We start from the raw sequence: 19,846 nt of genomic DNA, 5'->3' as shown, positions 1-19,846 counted from the left end.
CCCCAGCGTCATACTGAGGGCTTGGCAGAGGCGGGAGAGGGTTTCTGTTCCTGGGAACTGGCTGATTTCTGCAGCCTTTTTCCTCTCCCTCTGTCACGGGGCAGAAATGAGGAACATTTTGCCCGCTTGTCCACGAAAAGACTGCGCCTGATAATACGGCGTCTTCTCATGTTGAGAGGCGACCTGGGGTACAAACGTGGATTTCCCAGCTGTTGCCGTGGCCACCAGGTCTGAAAGACCGACCCCAAATAACTCCTCCCCTTATTAAGGCAATACTTCCAAATGCCGTTTGGAATACGCATCACCTGACCACTGACGTGTCCATAACCCTCTACTGGTAGAAATGGACAACGCACTTAGACTTGATGCCAGTCGGCAAATATTCCGCTGTGCATCACGCATATATAGAAATGCATCTTTTAAATGCTCTATAGGCAAAAATATACTGTCCCTATCTAGGGTATCAATATTTTCAGTCAGGGAATCCGACCACGCCAACCCAGCACTGCACATCCAGGCTGAGGCGATTGCTGGTCGCAGTATAACACCAGTATGTGTGTAAATACATTTTAGGATACCCTCCTGCTTTCTATCAGCAGGATCCTTAAGGGCGGCCATCTCAGGAGAGGGTAGAGCCCTTACAAACGTGTGAGCGCTTTATCCACCCTAGGGGGTGTTTCCCAACGCACCCTAACCTCTGGCGGGAAAGGATATAATGCCAATAACATTTTAGAAATTATCAGTTGTTATCGGGGGAAACCCACGCATCATCACACACCTCATTTAATTTCTCAGATTCAGGAAAACTACAGGTAGTTTTTCCTCACCGAACATAATAATTTGGTGGTACTCGTATTATCAGAAATGTGTAAAACATTTTTCATTGCCTCAATCATGTAACGTGTGGCCCTACTGGAAGTCACATTTGTCTCTTCACCGTCGACACTGGAGTCAGTATCCGTGTCGGCGTCTATATCTGCCATCTGAGGTAACGGGCGCTTTAGAGCCCCTGACGGCCTATGAGACGTCTGGACAGGCACAAGCTGAGTAGCCGGCTGTCTCATGTCAACCACTGTCTTTTATACAGAGCTGACACTGTCACGTAATTCCTTCCAACAGTTCATCCATTCAGGTGTCGACCCCCTAGGGGGTGACATCACTATTACAGGCAATCTGCTCCGTCTCCACATCATTTTTCTCCTCATACATGTCGACACAAACGTACCGACATACAGCACACACACAGGGAATGCTCTGATAGAGGACAGGACCCCACTAGCCCTTTGGGGAGACAGAGGGAGAGTTTGCCAGCACACACCAAAGCGCTATATATATATACAGGGATAACCTTATATAAGTGTTTTTCCCCTTATAGCTGCTGTATTGTTAATACTGCGCCTAATTAGTGCCCCCCTCTCTTTTTTAACCCTTTCTGTAGTGTAGTGACTGCAGGGGAGAGCCAGGGGAGCTTCCCTCCAACTGAGCTGTGAGGGAAAATGGCGCCAGTGTGCTGAGGAGATAGGCTCCGCCCCTTTTTCGCGGACTTTTCTCCTGCTTTTTTATGGATTCTGGCAGGGGTTAAAATTCATCCATATAGCCCAGGGGGCTATATGTGATGTATTTTCGCCAGCCAAGGTGTTTTTATTGCTGCTCAGGGCGCCCCCCCCTAGCGCCCTGCACCCTCAGTGACCGAAGTGTGAAGTGTGCTGAGGAGCAATGGCGCACAGCTGCAGTGCTGTGCGCTACCTTGGTGAAGACAGGATGTCTTCTGCCGCCGATTTTCCGGACCTCTTCTGTCTTCTGGCTCTGTAAGGGGGCCGGCGGCGCGGCTCTGGGACCCATCCATGGCTGGGCCTGTGATCGTCCCTCTGGAGCTAATGTCCAGTAGCCTAAGAAGCCCAATCCACTCTGCACGCAGGTGAGTTCGCTTCTTCTCCCCTTAGTCCCTCGATGCAGTGAGCCTGTTGCCAGCAGGTCTCACTGAAAATAAAAAACCTAAACTAAAACTTTCACTAAGAAGCTCAGGAGAGCCCCTAGTGTGCACCCTTCTCGTTCGGGCACAGAGATCTAACTGAGGCTTGGAGGAGGGTCATAGGGGGAGGAGCCAGTGCACACCAGATAGTCCTAAAGCTTTCTTTAGATGTGCCCAGTCTCCTGCGGAGCCGCTATTCCCCATGGTCCTTACGGAGTCCCCAGCATCCACTTAGGACGTTAGAGAAAAATAAATAAAAGTCTAACGCTGCTCCGCGGTACCACCGGGGGCCACTGGATGGCGCCCAACGAAGCTCCATTTGGGACACGGACACACATGTACACTGCACCCCCCTTCCCCCCCACACCATATACTGCCCCTCTATACACTGCACCCTCATCCTCTTCTATATACTTCCCCTATATACACATAGCACCCCCATACCCCTGCATATAGTGCCCCCTATACACAGGACACCCCCAGGTGCAACAAGTATCAGTAGTAACCAGGCAGATCCGCAGTGCTCAGAGCAGGGACATGTGTGGCCACTTACCGGCGGAGGGAGAAGGTAAATCAGTCCGGCAGGAAGGGGAGAGACCCTGTGTGGGGTGAGCAGTGCAGTGACCAGGAGGAGCCCATTACAGATATACAGCATCTATCTATATAAAAGGCTACCGCTACACACACACAGACACACACACGCTCAGCATGACAGAGTCCCGTTTCCAAGCAGCAGGACTTTCAGAAACGCGTCAGTTCCAGTGTGAGCAGCGACCGCCCCCCTATAATCTGGCCCTGGTGTCCGTCATTTTGACAAGGTTTTAACTAATTAAATATACGTAGAAACTATGAACCACTTTCAAGGTGATTTTTTTTATACTTGAATGTGTCTAACCCACCAATGAGAGACTCAGCTATGAGACACATATTCAGTAACTAGGTGATTCATCGTGCCCTACGGGCGCTCTTCACATCGTCATAAGGGGCTACGCCCCCTTCACCCTTGCAGGCCCTTGTGGCATGCAATATTTGTATTATATGGAGTATTACCTCAAATCATAATTGTGTGAGTGGTTAAATATTGCACGGACAAAGGTCGTGGGATGGTTAAGGGGTCGTAGAGCCTTGCAACGGCGTGAACAGCGCACGCAGGGCCTGATGAATCACCTAGTAGGTGCTGTGGTTGGGGTATTGGCGGGTGCGGGGGAGATGCGGATGGGGGAGGGGCATTTTGTGGGGGTGCCAAGGGAGGGGCAGGTGCGGGTGTGATGCGGGTGGGGGAGGGGTTCCGGATCCACCAGCTAGTCACTATTGTTAGCGCCGGTGTCCCAACGTGCTGCATTACAGGGAAGAAGATGCACCCAATAAACTACAGCTCCCAGCAGCCCTAAGGGTCGGAATGCTTCTGCGCTAAGGGCTGCTGGGAGCTGTAGTTTATTTAGTGCGTCTACTTCCCTGTAATGCGGCGCGTTGGGACTCCGGCGCTAACAATAGTAACTGGCTGGCAGAACTGACTGACTGGTTGAATCACTGTAAAATGTGAGAGTGCTGTGCAGTGTCAGTGACACTGCACACCCACTGCACTGCACAGCACTGCCACCATTTACATTGATTCAGCGTCCAGACATTACTCTCCGCGATATCACCCACTCTATCCGTTACATTAACCATCTCGGGGCTTCCAGGCCGGCAGAGTTGCAGAGTCAGGGTCTCTGGGGATCTGGGCGCGGCTGTGGTGGGGAGGCACTTCTGTGACATCACGCGCAGATGAGGCTCCGGGCTCAGAGAGTATGCGGTGCAGGGAGGGCTATGAAAGCCTTCGGCTGCACCGCTTTCATACACATCTATGCCGGTGGCCGCAGCAGCTTTTGTTCCACCTGCGCCGCAGCTAGGGAGTGGGGATTGTTGATGGCGGAGGGGGCAGGCGGACTGGCAGCAGGACATAGGACGCTGCAGTAAAAGGATTCCCCCCCCCCCCCCCCCTATCTACAGCGCAGAGACTTGCTGCAGATGCAGTGGCATACCCTCCAGCTGCACCTTTTTGGCAGGTACAGGACCTTTTTTTTATGGTCTGTACCGATTTCTGGCTCTCCAAACTTCCACTGAAAGTATAAGAAAAGGGGCGTGGTCACAACCCCTTTTCGAATTTGTAGCGATGTTTATGTGTAAAGTGTTGGAGGGTGTGATGCTGCAGATGCAGTGGGCCTATTTTGGGGTGTGGTCCTGGAGCTGCAGCTTCACCAGCCCCATTGTTAATCCTGCTCTGGGAACACACAGCAGCCAAAGGGCAGAGCCTCCTGTTTCTCGCCCAATCAGCTGTGGACTGGGTGTGATAGACCTGCCACTAACCCAATGAGAGCTCCTAGCCACGCCCAGCGTTATACACCCAGGCACAGAGTCACAGATCTGGGCTATTATATAGGAGATTGGGGTATGGAAAGCTCCAGGTGGGCACTGCAGCCTCTATACAGGCAATACATCCTATGGGAGGGACAGACAGCAGTAGGCAGTGCCCCATCTCCTGCAGGCTCCTCGGCTCAAAGCCACTAAGTTATTGGTGGGCACTGGCGTGTGCTATAAAAGCCAGCATATATCAGATGTGAAGGTGTTCTTATGGATGGGGGGATCTGAACGTGGCATTTTCAAACAAAGCCAGTTTCTCCACTAGGAACATGTCTGATAAAGTCCTGGGTCGGGATGTGGAAAGTGGGGACCTGGCAGGGTGAGTATGAGGGGGTACGGGTATCCCTGACTTAGGATATGCTTTACTGATCACCTGTAATACTGATAGATGTTCTTATTCCGTCACACGGTCCTACATCCCGACAACATCATCAGTGGATCCTGCGTATCAACAGAGAGAGTTCTGTACTGTGAGTGGATCCTGTGTAACAGAGAGTTCTGTACTGTGAGTGGATCCTGTGTAATAACAGAGAGTTCAGTACTGTGAGTGGATCCTGCGTAACAACAGAGAGAGTTCTGTACTGTGAGTGGATCCTGCGTAACAACAGAGAGAGTTCTGTACTGTGAGTGGATCCTGCGTAACAACAGAGAGAGTTCTGTACTGTGAGTGGATCCTGCGTATCAACAGAGAGTTCTGTACTGTGAGTGGATCCTGCGTAACAACAGAGAGAGTTCTGTATTGTGAGTGGATCCTGCGTAACAACAGAGAGAGTTCTGTACTGTGAGTGGATCCTGCGTAACAACAGAGAGAGTTCTGTACTGTGAGTGGATCCTGCGTAACAACAGAGAGAGTTCTGTACTGTGAGTGGATCCTGCGTAACAACAGAGAGAGTTCTGTACTGTGAGTGGATCCTGCGTAACAACAGAGAGAGTTCTGTACTGTGAGTGGATCCTGCGTATCAACAGAGAGTTCTGTACTGTGAGTGGATCCTGCGTAACAACAGAGAGAGTTCTGTATTGTGAGTGGATCCTGCGTAACAACAGAGAGAGTTCTGTACTGTGAGTGGATCCTGCGTAACAACAGAGAGAGTTCTGTATTGTGAGTGGATCCTGCGTAACAGAGAGAGTTCTGTACTGTGAGTGGATCCTGCGTAACAACAGAGAGAGTTCTGTACTGTGAGTGGATCCTGCGTAACAACAGAGAGAGTTCTGTACTGTGAGTGGATCCTGCGTAACAACAGAGAGAGTTCTGTACTGTGAGTGGATCCTGCGTAACAACAGAGAGAGTTCTGTACTGTGAGTGGATCCTGCGTAACAACAGAGAGAGTTCTGTACTGTGAGTGGATCCTGCGTAACAACAGAGAGAGTTCTGTACTGTGAGTGGATCCTGCGTAACAACAGAGAGAGTTCTGTACTGTGAGTGGATCCTGCGTAACAACAGAGAGAGTTCTGTACTGTGAGTGGATCCTGCGTAACAACAGAGAGAGTTCTGTACTGTGAGTGGATCCTGCGTAACAACAGAGAGAGTTCTGTACTGTGAGTGGATCCTGCGTAACAACAGAGAGTTCTGTACTGTGAGTGGATCCTGCGTAACAACAGAGAGAGTTCTGTACTGTGAGTGGATCCTGCGTAACAACAGAGAGAGTTCTGTACTGTGAGTGGATCCTGCGTAACAACAGAGAGAGTTCTGTACTGTGAGTGGATCCTGCGTAACAACAGAGAGAGTTCTGTACTGTGAGTGGATCCTGCGTAACAACAGAGAGAGTTCTGTACTGTGAGTGGATCCTGCGTAACAACAGAGTTCTGTACTGTGAGTGGATCCTGCGTAACAGAGAGTTCTGTACTGTGAGTGGATCCTGCGTAACAACAGAGAGAGTTCTGTACTGTGAGTGGATCCTGCGTAACAACAGAGAGTTCTGTACTGTGAGTGGATCCTGCGTAACAACAGAGAGAGTTCTGTACTGTGAGTGGATCCTGCGTAACAAGAGAGAGAGTTCTGTACTGTGAGTGGATCCTGCGTAACAACAGAGAGTTCTGTACTGTGAGTGGATCCTGCGTAACAACAGAGAGAGTTCTGTACTGTGAGTGGATCCTGCGTAACAACAGAGAGAGTTCTGTACTGTGAGTGGATCCTGCGTAACAACAGAGAGAGTTCTGTACTGTGAGTGGATCCTGCGTAACAACAGAGAGTTCTGTACTGAGTGGATCCTGCGTAACAACAGAGAGAGTTCTGTACTGTGAGTGGATCCTGCGTAACAGAGAGTTCTGTACTGAGTGGATCCTGTGTAACAACAGAGAGTTCTGTACTGTAAGTGGATCCTGCGTAACAACAGAGAGTTCTGTACTGTGAGTGGATCCTGCGTAACAACAGAGAGAGTTCTGTACTGTGAGTGGATCCTGCGTAACAACAGAGAGTTCTGTACTGTGAGTGGATCCTGTGTAATAACAGAGAGAGTTCTGTACTGTGAGTGGATCCTGCGTAACAGAGAGTTCTGTACTGTGAGTGGATCCTGCGTAACAACAGAGAGTTCTGTACTGTGAGTGGATCCTGCGTAACAACAGAGAGTTCTGTACTGTGAGTGGATCCTGCGTAACAAGAGAGAGAATTCTGTACTGTGAGTGGATCCTGCGTAACAACAGAGAGTTCTGTACTGTGAGTGGATCCTGCGTAACAGATAGAGTTCTGTACTGTGAGTGGATCCTGCGTAACAACAGAGAGTACTGTACTGTGAGTGGATCCTGCGTAACAACAGAGAGTTCTGTACTGTGAGTGGATCCTGCGTAACAGATAGAGTTCTGTACTGTGAGTGGATCCTGCGTAACAACAGAGAGTACTGTACTGTGAGTGGATCCTGCGTAACAACAGAGAGAGTTCTGTACTGTGAGTGGATCCTGCGTAACAGAGAGAGTTCTGTACTGTGAGTGGATCCTGCGTAACAACAGAGAGAGTTCTGTACTGTGAGTGGATCCTGCGTAACAACAGAGAGAGTTCTGTACTGTGAGTGGATCCTGCGTAACAGGGAGAGTTCTGTACTGTGAGTGGATCCTGCGTAACAACAGAGAGAGTTCTGTACTGTGAGTGGATCCTGCGTAACAACAGAGAGTTCTGTACTGTGAGTGGATCCTGCGTAACAACAGAGAGAGTTCTGTACTGTGAGTGGATCCTGCGTAACAACAGAGAGAGTTCTGTACTGTGAGTGGATTCTGCGTAACAACAGAGAGAGTTCTGTACTGTGAGTGGATCCTGCGTAACAACAGAGAGAGTTCTGTACTGTGAGTGGATCCTGTGTAACAACAGAGAGTTCTGTACTGTGAGTGGATCCTGTGTAACAACAGAGAGAGTTCTGTACTGTGAGTGGATCCTGCGTAACAACAGAGTTCTGTACTGTGAGTGGATCCTGCGTAACAACAGAGAGTTCTGTACTGTGAGTGGATACTGCGTAACAACAGAGAGAGTTCTGTACTGTGAGTGGATCCTGCGTAACAACAGAGAGAGTTCTGTACTGTGAGTGGATCCTGCGTAACAACAGAGAGTTCTGTACTGTGAGTGGATCCTGCGTAACAACAGAGAGAGTTCTGTACTGTGAGTGGATCCTGCGTAACAACAGAGAGAGTTCTGTACTGTTAGTGGATCCTGCGTAACAACAGAGAGTTCTGTACTGTGAGTGGATCCTGCGTAACAGAGAGTTCTGTACTGTGAGTGGATCCTGCGTAACAACAGAGAGAGTTCTGTACTGTGAGTGGATCCTGCGTAACAACAGAGAGAGTTCTGTACTGTGAGTGGATCCTGCGTAACAACAGAGAGTTCTGTACTGTGAGTGGATCCTGCGTAACAACAGAGAGAGTTCTGTACTGTGAGTGGATCCTGCGTAACAACAGAGAGAGTTCTGTACTGTGAGTGGATCCTGCGTAACAACAGAGAGAGTTCTGTACTGTGAGTGGATCCTGCGTAACAACAGAGAGTTCTGTACTGAGTGGATCCTGCGTAACAACAGAGAGAGTTCTGTACTGTGAGTGGATCCTGCGTAACAACAGAGAGTTATGTACTGAGTGGATCCTGTGTAACAACAGAGAGTTCTGTACTGTGAGTGGATCCTGCGTAACAACAGAGAGAGTTCTGTACTGTGAGTGGATCCTGCGTAACAACAGAGAGTTCTGTACTGTGAGTGGATCCTGTGTAATAACAGAGAGAGTTCTGTACTGTGAGTGGATCCTGCGTAACAGAGAGTTCTGTACTGTGAGTGGATCCTGCGTAACAACAGAGAGTTCTGTACTGTGAGTGGATCCTGCGTAACAACAGAGAGTTCTGTACTGTGAGTAGATCCTGCGTAACAAGAGAGAGAGTTCTGTACTGTGAGTGGATCCTGCGTAACAACAGAGAGTTCTGTACTGTGAGTGGATCCTGCGTAACAGAGAGAGTTCTGTACTGTGAGTGGATCCTGTGTAACAGAGAGTTCTGTACTGTGAGTGGATCCTGTGTAATAACAGAGAGTTCAGTACTGTGAGTGGATCCTGTGTAATAACAGAAAGAGTTCTGTACTGTGAGTGGATCCTGCGTAACAACAGAGAGAGTTCTGTACTGTGAGTGGATCCAGCGTAACAGAGAGTTCTGTACTGTGAGTGGATCCTGCGTAACAACAGAGAGAGTTCTGTACTGTGAGTGGATCCTGCGTAACAACAGAGAGTTCTGTACTGTGAGTGGATCCTGCGTAACAACAGAGAGTTCTGTACTGTGAGTGGATCCTGCGTAACAACAGAGAGTTCTGTACTGTGAGTGGATCCTGCGTAACAAGAGAGAGAGTTCTGTACTGTGAGTGGATCCTGCGTAACAGAGAGTTCTGTACTGTGAGTGGATCCTGCGTAACAGAGAGAGTTCTGTACTGTGAGTGGATCCTGCGTAACAACAGAGAGTTCTGTACTGTGAGTGGATCCTGCGTAACAACAGAGAGAGTACTGTACTGTGAGTGGATCCTGCGTAACAACAGAGAGAGTTCTGTACTGTGAGTGGATCCTGCGTAACAGGGAGAGTTCTGTACTGTGAGTGGATCCTGCGTAACAACAGAGAGAGTTCTGTACTGTGAGTGGATCCTGCGTAACAACAGAGAGAGTTCTGTACTGTGAGTGGATCCTGCGTAACAACAGAGAGTTCTGTACTGTGAGTGGATCCTGCGTAACAACAGAGAGAGTTCTGTACTGTGAGTGGATCCTGCGTAACAACAGAGAGAGTTCTGTACTGTGAGTGGATCCTGCGTAACAACAGAGAGAGTTCTGTACTGTGAGTGGATCCTGCGTAACAGGGAGAGTTCTGTACTGTGAGTGGATCCTGCGTAACAACAGAGAGAGTTCTGTACTGTGAGTGGATCCTGCGTAACAACAGAGAGAGTTCTGTACTGTGAGTGGATCCTGCGTAACAACAGAGAGTTCTGTACTGTGAGTGGATCCTGCGTAACAACAGAGAGAGTTCTGTACTGTGAGTGGATCCTGCGTAACAACAGAGAGAGTTCTGTACTGTGAGTGGATCCTGTGTAACAACAGAGAGTTCTGTACTGTGAGTGGATCCTGTGTAACAACAGAGAGAGTTCTGTACTGTGAGTGGATCCTGCATAACAACGGAGTTCTGTACTGTGAGTGGATCCTGCGTAACAACAGAGAGTTCTGTACTGTGAGTGGATCCTGCGTAACAACAGAGAGAGTTCTGTACTGTGAGTGGATCCTGCGTAACAACAGAGAGAGTTCTGTACTGTGAGTGGATCCTGCGTAACAACAGAGAGTTCTGTACTGTGAGTGGATCCTGCGTAACAACAGAGAGAGTTCTGTACTGTGAGTGGATCCTGCGTAACAACAGAGAGAGTTCTGTACTGTGAGTGGATCCTGCGTAACAACAGAGAGAGTTCTGTACTGTGAGTGGATCCTGCGTAACAACAGAGAGTTCTGTACTGTGAGTGGATCCTGCGTAACAGAGAGTTCTGTACTGTGAGTGGATCCTGCGTAACAACAGAGAGAGTTCTGTACTGTGAGTGGATCCTGCGTAACAACAGAGAGAGTTCTGTACTGTGAGTGGATCCTGCGTAACAACAGAGAGTTCTGTACTGTGAGTGGATCCTGCGTAACAACAGAGAGAGTTCTGTACTGTGAGTGGATCCTGCGTAACAACAGAGAGTTCTGTACTGTGAGTGGATCCTGCGTAACAACAGAGAGTTCTGTACTGTGAGTGGATCCTGCGTAACAACAGAGAGTTCTGTACTGTGAGTGGATCCTGCGTAACAACAGAGAGAGTTCTGTACTGTGAGTGGATCCTGCGTAACAACAGAGAGTTCTGTACTGAGTGGATCCTGCGTAACAGAGAGTTCTGTACTGTGAGTGGATCCTGCGTAACAACAGAGAGTTCTGTACTGTGAGTGGATCCTGCGTAACAACAGAGAGTTCTGTACTGTGAGTGGATCCTGTGTAATAACAGAGAGAGTTCTGTACTGTGAGTGGATCCTGCGTAACAGAGAGTTCTGTACTGTGAGTGGATCCTGCGTAACAACAGAGAGTTCTGTACTGTGAGTGGATCCTGCGTAACAACAGAGAGTTCTGTACTGTGAGTGGATCCTGCGTAACAAGAGAGAGAGTTCTGTACTGTGAGTGGATCCTGCGTAACAACAGAGAGAGTTCTGTACTGTGAGTGGATCCTGCGTAACAGAGAGAGTTCTGTACTGTGAGTGGATCCTGTGTAACAACAGAGCGTTCTGTACTGTGAGTGGATCCTGTGTAATAACAAAGAGTTCTGTACTGTGAGTGGATCCTGCGTAACAACAGAGAGAGTTCTGTACTGTGAGTGGATCCAGCGTAACAACAGAGAGTTCTGTACTGTGAGTGGATCCTGCGTAACAACAGAGAGAGTTCTGTACTGTGAGTGGATCCTGCGTAACAACAGAGAGAGTTCTGTACTGTGAGTGGATCCTGCGTAACAACAGAGAGAGTTCTGTACTGTGAGTGGATCCTGCGTAACAACAGAGAGTTCTGTACTGTGAGTGGATCCTGCGTAACAGAGAGTTCTGTACTGTGAGTGGATCCTGCGTAACAACAGAGAGAGTTCTGTACTGTGAGTGGATCCTGCGTAACAACAGAGAGAGTTCTGTACTGTGAGTGGATCCTGCGTAACAACAGAGAGTTCTGTACTGTGAGTGGATCCTGCGTAACAACAGAGAGAGTTCTGTACTGTGAGTGGATCCTGCGTAACAACAGAGAGTTCTGTACTGTGAGTGGATCCTGCGTAACAACAGAGAGTTCTGTACTGTGAGTGGATCCTGCGTAACAACAGAGAGTTCTGTACTGTGAGTGGATCCTGCGTAACAACAGAGAGAGTTCTGTACTGTGAGTGGATCCTGCGTAACAACAGAGAGTTCTGTACTGAGTGGATCCTGCGTAACAGAGAGTTCTGTACTGTGAGTGGATCCTGCGTAACAACAGAGAGTTCTGTACTGTGAGTGGATCCTGCGTAACAACAGAGAGTTCTGTACTGTGAGTGGATCCTGTGTAATAACAGAGAGAGTTCTGTACTGTGAGTGGATCCTGCGTAACAGAGAGTTCTGTACTGTGAGTGGATCCTGCGTAACAACAGAGAGTTCTGTACTGTGAGTGGATCCTGCGTAACAACAGAGAGTTCTGTACTGTGAGTGGATCCTGCGTAACAAGAGAGAGAGTTCTGTACTGTGAGTGGATCCTGCGTAACAACAGAGAGTTCTGTACTGTGAGTGGATCCTGCGTAACAGAGAGAGTTCTGTACTGTGAGTGGATCCTGTGTAACAACAGAGCGTTCTGTACTGTGAGTGGATCCTGTGTAATAACAAAGAGTTCTGTACTGTGAGTGGATCCTGCGTAACAACAGAGAGAGTTCTGTACTGTGAGTGGATCCAGCGTAACAACAGAGAGTTCTGTACTGTGAGTGGATCCTGCGTAACAACAGAGAGAGTTCTGTACTGTGAGTGGATCCTGCGTAACAACAGAGAGTTCTGTACTGTGAGTGGATCCTGTGTAATAACAGAGAGAGTTCTGTACTGTGAGTGGATCCTGCGTAACAGAGAGTTCTGTACTGTGAGTGGATCCTGCGTAACAGAGAGTTCTGTACTGTGAGTGGATCCTGCGTAACAACAGAGAGTTCTGTACTGTGAGTGGATCCTGCGTAACAAGAGAGAGAGTTCTGTACTGTGAGTGAATCCTGCGTAACAACAGAGAGTTCTGTACTGTGAGTGGATCCTGCGTAACAGAGAGAGTTCTGTACTGTGAGTGGATCCTGCGTAACAACAGAGAGTTCTGTACTGTGAGTGGATCCTGCGTAACAACAGAGAGAGTACTGTACTGTGAGTGGATCCTGTGTAACAACAGAGAGTTCTGTACTGTGAGTGGATCCTGCGTAACAACAGAGAGTTCTGTACTGTGAGTGGATCCTGCGTAACAACAGAGAGAGTTCTGTACTGTGAGTGGATCCTGCGTAACAACAGAGAGTTCTGTACTGTGAGTGGATCCTGTGTAACAGAGAGTTCTGTACTGTGAGTGGATCCTGCGTAAGAGAGAGTTCTGTACTGTGAGTGGATCCTGCGTAACAAGAGAGAGAGTTCTGTACTGTGAGTGGATCCTGCGTAACAACAGAGAGTTCTGTACTGTGAGTGGATCCTGCGTAAGAGAGAGTTCTGTACTGTGAGTGGATCCTGCGTAACAAGAGAGAGAGTTCTGTACTGTGAGTGGATCCTGCGTAACAACAGAGAGTTCTGTACTGTGAGTGGATCCTGCGTAACAGAGAGAGTTCTGTACTGTGAGTGGATCCTGTGTAACAACAGAGAGAGTTCTGTACTGTGAGTGGATCCTGCGTAACAACAGAGAGAGTTCTGTACTGTGAGTGGATCCTGCGTAACAACAGAGAGTTCTGTACTGTGAGTGGATCCTGCGTAACAACAGAGAGAGTTCTGTACTGTGAGTGGATCCTGCGTAACAACAGAGAGTTCTGTACTGTGAGTGGATCCTGCGTAACAACAGAGAGAGTTCTGTACTGTGAGTGGATCCTGTGTAACAACAGAGAGAGTTCTGTACTGTGAGTGGATCCTGTGTAACAACAGAGAGAGTTCTGTACTGTGAGTGGATCCTGCGTAACAACAGAGAGAGTTCTGTACTGTGAGTGGATCCTGCGTAACAACAGAGAGTTCTGTACTGTGAGTGGATCCTGCGTAACAACAGAGAGTTCTGTACTGTGAGTGGATCCTGTGTAACAACAGAGAGTTCTGTACTGTGAGTGGATCCTGCGTAACAACAGAGAGTTCTGTACTGTGAGTGGATCCTGTGTAACAACAGAGAGTTCTGTACTGTGAGTGGATCCTGTGTAACAACAGAGAGTTCTGTACTGTGAGTGGATCCTGCGTTACAACAGAGAGATGCCCTCATTCCGAGTTGTTCGCTGGCTAGCTGCTTTTAGCAGCATTGCACACGCTAGGCCGCCGCCCTCTGGGAGTGTATCTTAGTTTAGCAGAATAGTGAATGAAAGATTAGCAGAACTGCACAGGAAACATTTCTTGCAGTTTCTGAGTAGCTCCAGACGTACTCCTACACTGCAATCACCTCAGTCCGTTTAGTTCCTGCTTTGACGTCACAAACACGCCCTGCGTTCGGTCAGCCACTCCCCCGTTTCTCCAGCCACTCCTGCGTTTTTACCTGGCACGCCTGCGTTTTTTTAGCGCACTCCCTGAAAACGCTGAGTTGCTGCCCAGAAACACCCACTTCCTGTCACTCGATCGCTCGAGCTTCTGTAGAACTGCAAACTTTTGTGTGAAAGTACTTAGCGCATGCGCATAAATGCCGTTTTTTCACCTGATCGCTGCGCTACGAAAAACGGCAGCGAGCGATCAACTCGGAATGAGGGCCAGAGTACTGTACTGTGAGTGGATCCTGCGTAACTAGAGAGAGCTCTGTACTGTGAGTGAATATTTCCAGATATAGCAACACTTAAAAAAAAAAAAGAACTTTCCTTAGATGAAAACAAAATAGTCGTTAATGCCCCAAAATGTCCCCGGAAGGATCCTTAGGAATGTTCCCGATTAGTTGCATTGCCTTCTTACTAACAATGGGAAATTAAGATACTTCATAAAAAAAGAATCACAGCTAATAAAAGAAATAAGTTTATTACAAGGACAAAAGTAACAGCGGAATCTCAGAGAACCTCATTCTTGAGAAAGGCAACTCACAGCTCTCAAGATGCTGTGGAACTACAAGTCCCAGCAAGCAGAGACTTGCACTGCCACAAGAGCCTGATAGCTGGAGGATGCCTGTCCGTGCCTAGACAGCAGACTGGACACATAAATAGTGTATTGCAATGCAATCATCACTGGATAATCATTACTAGGTGCTGCGGGAATGTCAGTCTTGTCAGGTCACTGACTTGCCAGCGTCTCCAGAGTATACAATAGCTGCCGCAGAGCAGGTCCAGTGATATTATAGCTGCGGCTGCACTCTCTGCATATACAGCACAGTGCAGCTGCGCAGCCCCCCAGTGCTGAGAGTCTAGACCGTACACAGAGCTTGGACGTATACCTATTCCTCAGACAATGCAGGCGTGGCCGGACCGTTGGGGGGGGGACGCGGCAGCTGTGTGACAGCACACGCAGCCGCTGCGGGCCGGGGAGCGACAAGTAGCTCTCGGCCAGCACGCTAAAGCTGCGCTGGTTGGGAGCTACTCTTGAAGTGCAAAGGTGCCTTTGCACTTCTGCGGGGGGGCACTGACATGCGGGGCGGGCTAGCACTGTGCCGGGCGTCCCCCCGCACGTCAGTGTGAATGATCGTAGCTTCAGCTACGATCAACTCGGAATGACCCCCATGAGACAATGCATTGCACGTGGAATTTACCAGGAGTACTTCACATTTGCAGGCTTGGGAGCAGCCAGTCGCAGAATATCTTTATTCACAGACATAAGGTGCCTAATACAGTTAGACTAGTCCACAGGACAGATGCAGCTGTAGCATAAATAGTTTCTTCATCTTCTTCATCCTTCCACAGTAAGTGGTGACGTTGGCGGCACGGGAAGAGTGGCTAGATAAGCCAACGCGCTCTGCAGAGATGTCAGACAGTATCCCTCTTCTCCAATCAGGGAGCTGGGCAACAAAAGAGAGGAAACAATGATTACGGAGGTCTCAGGTGGTAATAACTCCACTGATAAAGTGGCCGTTCCTCGGGAAGGCGAGCCAGCTTGCCGTAACAACAGATCCTGTAGCGCTGCACAATGAGGAGCTGTGTTGGAAGACACAGAGCGGTAGCGCGCCCAGCTTAGGAACGCTACTGAGGAAATCAATATTTGGCTCCTTCATTAATAAATCCAGTGCTCAGAACTTCAGTTCCTGCATCTGTGAGTATTGCTGCAAGTGTGGCCCTGTAACTGGATCTTACACTCCTCCCGTACTGCGCCATAAAAGCAGATTTATAATAACAGGGAGCGGGCAGGAAAACGTGAAAAAAAGGGCTGTACAATCAGCGCTCTGCAGTATCACCATCTTGGAGACAATCGGGAGAGAGATACAAAGGGGCGGAGTCTGGCCCAGAGGACGACAGGACAGCAATCACCTAGTACTGAGGCCGCTAACCATGGTGGGGAACCAGATTAAATGTGTCAAATGGTTTACACCCATGCGACAAACTGACTACATACCAGGCAGATGGTTAGGGATGAAGGAATCAGTTGTGCGCACAAGATAATATTAAAGGAGATAATTACTGGACACATAACACTAGGTGTCCAAGACGAGGCTCAAAGGAATCCACCTGAAATGGCGACAGGACCCCTGGCCTGTTCTCCAGACGCCTGGGCTACTGCCAACCGAGTAACACACATCCTGTCACACTAATATAATAATATAACAGCCAGGGAGACCAGAGATGAGGTGGTAACAGTGGTCTGTACTCACCCCTCATGTATAAATTCCTCCAGAGCAGCACACTCCGATAGCAAATGGGACATGCGGCTTCTCAGCACCACAAATGCCAGGATGGGCAGCAGGTCGTCCGCCCCACTGAAAAAAGGGTCGTAGGGAAAATGTATTAAACTGCAGCGTTTTGTCACAGCTTAGAAGCATTATATGACCTGTACAACAGACACTGTATAGATCTATACTGGTAAATAAAACAATACAAACTGTTATATCTCCATAACACGGCACAACACCCTGAATAAAGGAAGCGAGAGAAGATAAAGGAACAGAAACAGGTATAGACATAGATATTATTAATACATTCCAATGCGAAACATACAAACATTAAACCCTCCATATGATGTAACACCCGATCATTGTATTACCCGATCATTCCAGTGATCGGGTAATACACTCCTGCCTACCTGCCTGTATCGGGAGTACAGCTGTTAATGATGTAATACACTGCTCCTGGCCCTGTGATCTATACAGTGCTCAAACATGACATGTCAGGCTGCTGCCCTTACAGCTCCCTAAATGGCCGAGACAAACACATGGGTGGTTTAATCCAGGACTGAATGCCCAGAACCGAACCCCTGAAGAAGTCACTTACACGACGAAACGCATTGGATAGCATATTGTGGCTGAACAGCTAAAGCGACGCGGCATCTACCTGGAGATCACAACCTCAAGTAGGGTGAGGTGGACTTGCTGTAACATCAGTCACTGAAGAAGTTTCGCTACACACAATTGGAAACTGATTTTATGGTATAATTCTAGGAAAAGCAAATCTGACACAAACTCCCTGAAGGCGACTCAGAGAAGGTGTTTTGTCAGAGATGTTCATCCAGAGTATTTCACATAAGCACAGCATATGTAGGAGAGATTGTAATGTACTATACATGACCATATTATATGTGGATTTAGTTGGCGCCCTCTTGGTGCTTGTACTTAGATTTATTCCATGTCCTACTGTATATGGCATATCAAGGAGAGCAGCAACGTGTTTTATACACAGACTGATTTGTGTATTGTAACAGAGGCTTTGACGTGGTTAAGAAGCAAATCTTACCGGACATTATAAAGGTGGTTCATTCATCGGCATAGTGACACGAGGGTCTGCGTTACATACCGGACTGTGTGCCAGTTACACAGACTCTCTGGGTAATGCCACTGCGAGTGCCCTCTTACACGTCGTATGGCAAGTTGAAAGTGGTCGCCTTTGTGTTACTGTGTTGCTGGTGGATGTTCATACATTGAAATACAGCTACTTCTTATTTTGTACACAATGCAGTGCGCCAGTGTTTTACCTACATGGAATATTGTGCAGCTTCTGGTTGTTCCTGTAGAGGGCAAAATGTTTGGGGTATTTGCTACTTGTAACATATATTAGAAAAGCGCCCTGTTTATGTCTGTGCGTGCAGTCACCACACAAAGTCTCGCCGGATGGCATGGCTATGTGTATATGTGTGTATGGAGGCGGGCGAAGAGACGGGAGGGGGGGGGGGGGGCAGAGGAGGGCTGATGGGGACACAGGGTCTTTGTATCAGGCACAGGGAGATGCAGGGAGGTTCCTTTGTGTCTGTGTTTTGGTCACGACATGTCTGGCCAGCGGAATGTGCTTGTAGAAGAAGGCCGGGACACACACACACGGCTCTGATGCTCAGGTGGGGAGGGGGCTGGATTATGGACAGGTCTCCTGTATGAGAACAGAGAGGCTGCATCAGGAATTAGGTCTCCGGTTATTCTGGGGATGAAACACATAAAAGTGTCCTGTGTGTCTGGGGTCACCACCCCAAAGCCACCTCCTGCTGTCTGGGGTCAGTGAGGGGCTGCTCGAGACGCTGATGTGTCTGGATGGGTCTCATTAGGAGCTGACAGTCGCCCTCAGCGACAGAGGCTGCTGTCTGCGTTTAACTCTCCCGCCGCGAGGGACTTGTCTCTGTTCCTCTGTGTCACCACAGACCTATGCTGTATCTTCTCACATGTCCTGTCTGCCCTATGCTGTATCTTCTCACATGTCCTGTCTGCCCTATGCTGTATCTTCTCACATGTCCTGTCTGCCCTATGCTGTATCTTCTCACATGTCCTGTCTGCCCTCTCACCCCCGCTCACTCCATGTAACTCTGCTTATGGGCTCTCCTGTTCCATTATTCCCTGGGCACTCCATGGTCTGGCTGACACGTCACTATATCTCCATCTTCTAAGTACAATGTAACGGTAGTCTCTATATTGGATCTCCATGGACTGTGCTAGAGGTGGCTGCTGCTCATTCCTTTTCTCACTAGCACTCCACGTCCTATACAAGTAATAATAGAGTGTCCTACACATCAGGGTTGTTCAACATGCGGCCCTCCAGCTGCTGTGGAACTACACACCTCAGCATGCCCTGACACAGTTTTGCCATCACGGCATGCTACAACGGTTGCAGGGCATGCTGGGAGGGCCGCATGTTGAGGACCCCTGCTATCCACGCTTATATCACCAGGCGGCAGTTACCGCTCCTCCGCCTCTGCGCTGCGAGCTCTTTATTTTACCTCTTCTAGATCCCATCTTCCACTCTGATCGCACACTCTCTGCCCTAAATGAGCGCTTATGTATTATCTGTAAGCCGTGACCACAAACGTTACTCTTCCTCTCCCGAGTCTGCCGCACTGATCACTCCCTTGCTGGTCTGACAAGTCAGAAATGACTAAGGATCTCAGACTATAGCCTGAATCTCCTGGGTCCACTGTAACCTGCCCTTTCTCCGTTATATAACGCGCACCACTTCTAATCCCTCTTTCCCTGCACTGGGAACAGATATGTCACACAAGTATTAATTCCGTTACTACTCTGACGCATGTCTGACAGCTGAACAGAAACAAAGCGACAGAATCTCACACAGATATCAGAGCTCGCTTTAGAGAGACGGATTTGCGTACGGCCGTTTATCCAAGGCGGATAAGAGAACAAGAGCATCCGCCACCATTCCCCCTGCCCTGCTCTGTAATAAACTCTCTCAATCCCCCCCCTACAGACAGGTCAGGGATCGCTACATGAGATTTCAGCGTACAGTGGAAAAGGAGTGAACCCCCATTGCACAGGCCCTTATATCATTTTATGTACTGTATTTAAAATCGTTCCCCAATTGCAACTTTTGCATCCACAGACAATGGGGGTCATTCAGACCCGATCGCTGCTGTGCGTTTTCGTTCAGCAGCGACCGGGTCTGAACTGCAAATGCGTATGCACAGCAATGTGCAGGCGAGTCCCCCCCCTCGGCGACGGGGATCGCCGGACAGCAACAGGATGAACGAAGAAAGCGATCGCACCGGCGATCGCAAGAAGATTGACAGGAAGAGGCCGTTTGTGGGTGGAAACTGACCGTTTCTAGGGAGTGTCCGGGAAAACGCAGGCGTGTCCACCCGTTTGGAGGGAGTGTTTCTGATGTCAGCTCCAGCCCCGATCATAGCACGGCAAGAGTAAGTCCTGGGCTGTGCAGAGACTGCAGCTCTCTGCACATGCATTCGCACCCCTGCACAGCGATTACCCCCTCCC

The 19,846-nt window shown here is 48.9% G+C and overlaps 1 protein-coding gene across 2 annotated transcripts in view; it reads right to left on the bottom strand.

Annotated features, from left to right (window-relative positions):
* Positions 1-14,510: 14,510 nt before the first annotated feature.
* The window catches only part of VPS9D1 (VPS9 domain containing 1), a 62,635-nt gene continuing 57,299 nt past the window's right edge, over positions 14,511-19,846 (bottom strand). For both annotated transcript variants that reach the window (XM_063945946.1, XM_063945947.1), the window contains 2 exons: positions 16,304-16,408; positions 14,511-15,496 (listed from right to left, as the gene is read on the bottom strand). In XM_063945946.1, coding sequence (XP_063802016.1) covers positions 15,388-15,496; positions 16,304-16,408 — 214 coding nt within the window. In that variant the 3' untranslated portion in view covers positions 14,511-15,387. The remainder of the gene's footprint in view (positions 15,497-16,303; positions 16,409-19,846) is intronic.

This window comes from Pseudophryne corroboree, chromosome 11 (genome assembly GCF_028390025.1).
Source record: "Pseudophryne corroboree isolate aPseCor3 chromosome 11, aPseCor3.hap2, whole genome shotgun sequence".
NCBI classification, from domain to species: Eukaryota; Metazoa; Chordata; class Amphibia; order Anura; family Myobatrachidae; genus Pseudophryne; species Pseudophryne corroboree.
This window is presented reverse-complemented; position numbering and strand designations above follow the sequence as displayed.